Source organism: Oncorhynchus gorbuscha, linkage group LG17 (assembly GCF_021184085.1).
Source record: "Oncorhynchus gorbuscha isolate QuinsamMale2020 ecotype Even-year linkage group LG17, OgorEven_v1.0, whole genome shotgun sequence".
NCBI classification, from domain to species: Eukaryota; Metazoa; Chordata; class Actinopteri; order Salmoniformes; family Salmonidae; genus Oncorhynchus; species Oncorhynchus gorbuscha.
The window spans coordinates 24805429-24812680 of NC_060189.1; the positions used below are offsets into that span (position 1 = coordinate 24805429).

At 39.1% G+C, this 7252-nt stretch overlaps 1 protein-coding gene and 1 pseudogene across 2 annotated transcripts; one reads left to right on the plus strand and one right to left on the minus strand.

Annotated features, from left to right (window-relative positions):
- Positions 1-1158: 1158 nt before the first annotated feature.
- On the plus strand, positions 1159-2596 carry LOC124001388 (annotated as a pseudogene).
- Positions 2597-3344: 748 nt separating this feature from the next.
- Positions 3345-7161, minus strand: LOC124001491 (maleylacetoacetate isomerase-like). Of its 2 annotated transcripts, none has more exons than XM_046308303.1 (9): positions 6871-7161; positions 6496-6547; positions 6330-6397; positions 6144-6224; positions 5863-5988; positions 5541-5616; positions 5392-5444; positions 3716-3765; positions 3345-3604 (listed from the first exon to the last, which is right to left on the minus strand). In XM_046308303.1, the coding sequence occupies exons 1-9, from the start codon at positions 6898-6900 to the stop codon at positions 3478-3480; spliced, it is 663 nt and encodes a 220-aa protein (XP_046164259.1). In that variant the 5' UTR covers positions 6901-7161; the 3' UTR covers positions 3345-3477. The 2 variants fall into 2 exon arrangements, with proteins under 2 accessions (XP_046164259.1, XP_046164260.1); XM_046308304.1 differs by lacking the exon at positions 6871-7161 and adding an exon at positions 6630-6738.
- Positions 7162-7252: the final 91 nt, after the last annotated feature.

The following is a 7252-nucleotide window of genomic DNA, read 5'->3' on the forward strand; positions in this document are numbered from 1 at the left end:
CAGTTGAGATGCTTTGGGATGAGTTGGACCGCAGAGTGAAGGAAAATCAGCCAACAAGTGCTCAGCATATGTGGGAACTCCTTCAAGACTGTTGGAAAATAAATCCAGGTGAAGCTGGTTGAGAGAATGCCAAGAGTGTGCAAAGTTGTCATCATGGCAAAGGGTGGCTATGTTGAAGATTCTAAAATATAAAATATGTTTTGATTTGTTTAACACTTTTTTGGTTACTACATGATTCCATATGTGTTATTCTACAATGTACAAAATAGAACAAAGAAAGAAAAACCTGAGAATAAGTAGGTGTCCAATCTTTTGACTGGTACTGTATATAACAAAAAAATAATACTATTAAACAAATCACACCAAATTAGTGCACTAGGCCTTTATTACTCCTCTATGAGCGGAGAAAAATACTAATCAGCAGACTGTCGACAGCACCCAAAACATCTTCCCACGATCATGAAGTAGGGGAGAGATACATTGCACCTGTGTGTTTATCTTGATGGTATTTGAAGGATAAGTCCCCCAGACAGATAGTGATTGGGAAGGTGTCACTTCGCATGGACCCCTGAAGCTGTTATTACCCCTGAGAAGGACACTGCTTAAACATCTAGTGTCATGCGGTGGGTGTATCTGGTGCATGAAATCAGGCGCAGGAGAACAGAGATGAGTGAACAACGCACTTTACTTAAGAAAATAGCACGTGACAGTGTGAAAACGGGTGAAAACAGCTGGAAACGTACTGACCTAAACAAATAACAATCACACACAAAGACATGGGGGAAACAGAGGGTTAAATACATGACCAGTAATTGGGAAATGAAAACCAGGTGTGTGTGAAAACGAGACAAAACAAATGGACAATGAAAAATGGATCAGCGATGGCTAGAAGTCCGGCGACGTCGACTGCCAAACACCGCCCGAACAAGGAGAGGCATCGACTTCGGCAGAAGTCGTGACATCTCGTCCCAAGAAAAGGAAGCTATCTAGAGAGAACAGTGTTGTGGAGAAGACTGGAAAGATGAAGACAAATTGCAGAGCCGGTCAGAATTCTCAATCAAATAAGTAATTTATTTAAAATGCCAGATATTCTGTTGTATATAAAACATTAATGATATTTTATTTTCAGTTTGTCCATAAAAGCGCTGGAGCCATAACATGTGTCTGAGTGATCCCGAGATGGTCATTGTCATTGGAGGAGCGTATGACCAAACCCGCTGTGAGGACTCCCTATGGAAAATGGAAATATGTGAGATGAGTCGACTGTTTACTAATATTGATAACTTGTGTAAAACAACTGGGAGAGATTTTGTCCTGTGCCATCTTATTAAAATGCCCTAGTTTTGTCCTGTGCCATCCAAGCTGCTATCCTGGAGACAAGGCCTACAGAAACGCTCTGTACATTTTTAACCCAGATTTTGAGTTCTGGTACCAACCCATTGTGGAGGGATCTGACCTCTACCTAGGATTGTGTCAATGTTCCTTGATTATATTTCTGTAGAGGCATTGGGCTATTACAATACTTTGCTTAATGTATTTAACCATTACAGAACAACAGTGTTTATTTAACAAACACATTTTATTTTTTACATAAAACAGGCTCTAAACCATTTTTTTGTCCAACCAGTTGCTCATTTTTGGTGGCAGGAAGACTTCAATCTACCTGAACAACCGTAACATTTTGCATCTCGGTAAGGCTGTGACAAAGAGTGGTGATTTGGATTACGCTACACAAAGCTAGTTACAACTTAATCTTCAAATGCAATTTTCTTTATTTTAGCAAAAGGCTTTATGGAGTACACAGCTGTGAAATATGAGATCATGCCATCACTGCCTAGAGGGTGAGAACATATTTATTCAACCTTGTAATATGTAAACACAATGCCTATCTGATGTTTTTCATCTTTTGGATATCTAGGACATCAAAAAGTACTTGCTATGATGAAAAAACATTTCTAAATTGCCGCACAGACCAATATTGTGACCATTATTTTTTAAATGACTGATATAATTCTATGCCATTTGTTAATCTTATATTTATTACTGTAATCCACACAATGATGTACGGATTGATGTAGAAATGCCTTTTTACTTTGATAACGTCGTCCTATCTTGTCTGTGTGATCAGATATCATGCAGCACTGCCAGTATCAGACAACAGGATGCTGGTCAGTGGAGGTTGTAGTGCTATTGATGCCTTACAGGACATCCATATCTTCAACGTGGGTGAGTACACCCTCAACCAGCCTTATCTTGTTTTCCAGAAAGTTAAAATGGTAATCCAGCATCATTCATTTCCTTTATTCTATGAATATAAATACTCTGTTTTAGGTTCTTTTCAGACACCAGTATGTGGAGTTCAATGGTATTCCCTCTGCTCTGCGCCAAGCCTCGTGCCGGACACAGCATGAACAACCTGGGAGGTTCTGTCCTCCCAGGCACTGTCAAACAGAAGCAGGGCGAGCATACCAACACCCACAGCACTCTGCTGGTGTTTGGGGGCTCAGACTGCGCCGGGATCTTCTTCAATGACCCAGTGAAGTGCACAGTGGAGATCCCTGGAGATAAGAGACTGGACCTTAAGGAGAGACTATAACAGCCTTATGGGGAATAAGGGGGAAAAATTTGACTTTATATCTGTGTCTGGCTTACAAATTCTGAATGATATGAGTGAATGTATCATGGGCAGAACTAAAACAGGGACTGTTGAGTCCTTTTTATTTGCTCTTCTGTGTAATGGCTCTGTTACATTATGCTTGGATGTAATTAAATCTTCAGTAACAGTTTTATTGTAGCCACTGAAGGCTGTAGTCTAGCCTGATTTGCTCTTTTCTGTTGATTGTCAGTTATGGTGCAAGTTATGCCTTTTTAATCACACTGTTGTCAGGTGTCTGACATTACATTATGGGTTGTTAACTGTTTTATATAGATTTTTAAGTGCCATTCATCTGAGAAATGGTATAGGCACCAGATCTAACAAACAACATATCTCCTGTGTTCTAGATATTTTCTCACCAATGTGTGTTGAAAGAAAAATAACTTTCTATTTAATTTACATTTTTTAAGCATGGGTTAATTAACTGCTGCATGATATTAATTGAACTTCAGCTATTTTACTAAACCAATTATTAAACAAAGAGCAGACAGCCATTTCCACTTTCCTCATATGTATACCAGTGGGCTGGTATTGGGCACGTTCATGTTGTCTATTGTATTTATCTTCACAAATCCACTATGTTCCAATGTCATGTTGAGCATATGTCAAGATGGGGGAACGTGCTGTATCAGAGGTTAAAATGTACATATTCATACTCAACTTCTCATCATACAAGTAATACATGGTCTTAACCCAAACATTCTTTATTTTAGTCTTATTTCAAGTCACGGGATTGAAACCAAATGATTCACATCAAATATTTTTATTGAAGTATTCAATGATGATGGCACTACTGGCTCCTGTAGATGTCCGAGGGGTTCTCATGTACATATGTCAGCAGGTGTATCTGGTTGGCAAGATGGATGACTCACTTTGAAAGCCTCTACCTTCATTAAGGTTTGGTTTAGCCTTTTGATAGTTGGGAACTGATCAACGTCCACTTTGAACCTGTTTGGCAAATGTAAAAAGTCTCTTCATTTGGTTTGTATGTTCAGTGTAAAATTTATGCTGTGGTGTTTTTCTGTTCCAGTTCTGACTGAATGATGGAGAGTGCCTTACCGTTCAGCATTATAGACTTGAGGGACGAGACAGATGTCTGCCATGGAGATCTAAGAGGTAAACATTATCAAGAATTCCTCAACTTAAAGTGAGGTCGAATGTAGAACGTCACACATCCATACTGACTTTACACACATTCACATACAATCATCATATACAGTGCCTTCAGAAAGTATTCACACCCCTTGACTTTTTACACATTTTGTTATTAGTCTGAATTAAAAATGGATTCAATTGAGATTGTGTCACTGGCCTACACACAATAGCCCATAATATACAGTGGAATTATGTTTTTAGACATTTAAAAAAGTTAAAAGATTTAAATGTCTAGTCAATAAGTATTCAACCCCTTTGTTATGGCAAGCCTAAATAAGTTCAGGAGTAAACAATGAATATCCCTTTGAGCATGGTGAAGTTATTAATTACACTTTGGATAGTGTATCAATACACCCAGTCACTATACAGACACAGGTGTGTTTCCTAACTCAGTTGCTGGAGAGGAAGAAAACCGCTCAGGGATTTCACCATGAGGCCATTGGTGATTTTAAAACAGTTAAAGAGTTTGATGGATCAACAACATTCTAGTTACTCCACAATACTAAGTGTACAGAATAAAAATATTCCAAAACATGCATCCTGTTTACAAAAAGGCACTAATAGTAAAACTGCAAAATAATGTACTAAATACAAAGTGTTATGTTTGGGGCAAATACAACAACACACCCCTCTTCATATTTCAACCATTGTGTTGGCTGCATCATGTTATGGGTATGCTTGTCATCGACAAGGACAAGGGAGTTTTTTAGGATAAAAAAACAGAATAGAGTTAAGCACAGGCAAAATCCCTGAGGGAAACCTGGTTGAGTCTGCTTTCCAACAGACGCTGGGAGACAAATTCACCTTTCAGCAGAACAATAACCTAAAACACAAAGCCAAATATACACAGGAGTTGCTTACTAAGACGACATTGAATGTTCCTGAGTTGCCTAGTTACAGTTTTGACTTAAATCGGCTTGAACATCTACGGCAAGACTTGAAAATAGCTATCTAGCAATGATCAAGAACCAACTTTACAAAGCTTGAAGAATAAAAAAAAGTACAAATATTGTACAATCCAGTTCCGCAAAGCTCTTAGACTTAACCAGAAAGACTCACAGCTGTAATCGCTGCCAAAAGCGATTCTAACATGTATTAACTTAAGTAAATGAGATATTTCTGTATTTCATTTTCAATACATTTTCTAAAATGTCTAAACATTTTCATTGTCATTATTGGGTATTGTGTGTACTTGAGAAAAATATCTACTTAATCCATTTTGAATTCAGGCTGTAACAACAAAATGTGGAATAAGTCAAGGGGGTATGAATACTTACTGAAGGTATGCTGCTGCTACTCTTGTTTATCACAAGTCACCTTACTCCTATCACTCCAGTATCCCTGCACATTGTAAATATGGTATTGGCACTGACCCTGTATTTAGCTTACTTTCTTGTGTTCTTATTTCTATTTCTCGTGTGCTTTTGTACTACTGATATCGATTACTGCATTGTTGGGAATGAGCAAGCAAGAAAGGCATTTCACTCTACTTGTGTGTGTGAAAATAAAAAAACCTAACTTGAGATACTTAGCTTAACACTGCCACTGTGTTTTTACGTGTTGAACGAGTGTCCCCTCACCTCGTCCCCTACGCAGTACTTGCTTGCCGTCTCTTTCAGAATGGGCTCCAAGGCTGAGGAGAAACACACAGTGACATGAAGTCAGGCCTGTAATGGCTGTCTGGAGATGAGCTACAGTGGCATATTGAACGTAAGGCTATTTTAGCCACCTTCAAAACCTCTTTGGATGAAATGCTGCGCCCACTGCAACTTCTCTGCTCCAATCTTCTGTAGCACATACAAATTCTGAAATACAAAATGATCAGACATGACCGAGTACCTCTACAGTCATCACCATCATAATTGTTGCAATGGTCATTCAACCATGATGTCAGCATGTCTGAGGTTCTGCCATTTGATTTTGCTTTCCTTCCATACAACCTAGTTTGTTTTGCAAACAAGGTCAGAGATCTGCAGGGGACTGGTGTGCTTTCAATTGGTTGTATTCCCTTCTCTCGTTTGCCCACATTCTCTGTGCTGTAATACCCTCACCTGTACGGGCTGGATCCCGGAGGCGATGAGGTCAGAGATCATGCGCACCTGGGCACGCTTCTTTGGGTCTGCAGGGAGAAGCCTGGGTCCTGGTCTGGTCTCCTCAATGTACTGGATCACTGCCAGCTGAGTGTGAGTGGACAGGTCTTATCATTATTGTCAGTAGTCAATGTTATATTTTGGGAATATGGAGCTAGATTTGAGGTTCTTTTGACTTTTATCAGTATCTCAAAAGTACATAACTGTTAACAGTGACAAACCAATAACAGTATTGGACTCACCGACTGAGACAGGGTGATGCCATCAATTTGGACAGCAGGCACTTGTTGCATAGAGTTTAACGCCTTGTATTGGTCTGTAAGCTAAAATATACAATAGGTACAGTGTGAGGACATTATATCTAATATACCATTATAGAGGTCAATTACCTCTACCTGATGAAAAAGCATGATGTATGAGGAAGTTACCTGCTGACCCCCATCTTTGATAAGATTGACTGGGACTTGGTCAAATTCAATACCTTTCAGAGCAAAAGCTGGAAGAAGCAAAGTAGGTTATTTCTTTCCAGGGTCAAAGTCAATGTTCTAATGCTGTAAAGTAGGCAGAGACGTAGAAGACTACATAGGAACTTACCAATTCGAACCCTCCAAGAACATGAACTCCTGAAATATCCATGAAGAATGGGCTAAAGGGGAGAAAAATAAATCAGTTCACGTGATAACAATACAATATTATCATATCTTACTTAACTTTGTTCATTGATTCACCTTTGTTTGAGTTGCCATAGTATTCAGACAGATCTGGCGCTCAACGTTTACAAGTTCCTACTGCTAATAAAAAAAGCTCAGTTTCTAGCGGCCAATAGAATGCTTTCCCAAATACCCCTCCTCCTTGTTTTTTTGGTCTATGACTAAGCACTCTCGCAGTAACTTTCTGCAAATTATTCCACATCTTAGTATCGCACACGTGTCTACTTGTTGCAAGCAAGAATTGGTAGAATAGGCATACCTTTTTGAGGCATGCGAGTGAGAGCCGCATTGCAGGTTATAAGTAGGCTAGAGACAATAAGCTATTACTGTTGTGCAAATAAACTACTTTGACAATGACATGTCACAGAATCTACTCTTGATTCTTCGATCACGGCTGGCAGTTATGCGATTTTGCCTATGCGCAATGATACAAACTGGCAATCGTTTCCTGTATCACGCGTATTATAAATTCCACAGTGTTTCATAAATGTAGCGCTAACTCATTGTAACAATGTAGCTATATTATAAAATGGGGTGATAAGCTCTGTGACAGACATTACGTAAATTAACCAGTTGAGTTGTCAAAAAGACTGATCCGCGTTGTATCCAATGAAATGCTTGCGTTGAGATCGTTTTTTTTC

What these genes read in the sequence shown, in the direction of transcription:
- LOC124001491 (XM_046308303.1), bottom strand. Translation starts at nt 6,900, where the DNA reads ATGCGGCTCTCACTCGCATGCCTCAAAAAG. An exon ending in CACTCGCATGCCTCAAAAAG is followed by an intron (nt 6,548 to 6,870) that starts GTATGCCTATTC and finishes TCTCCCCTTTAG; the next exon opens with CCCATTCTTCATGGATATTT. An exon ending in CCGGGATCCAGCCCGTACAG is followed by an intron (nt 5,617 to 5,862) that starts GTGAGGGTATTA and finishes TTTGTATTTCAG; the next exon opens with AATTTGTATGTGCTACAGAA.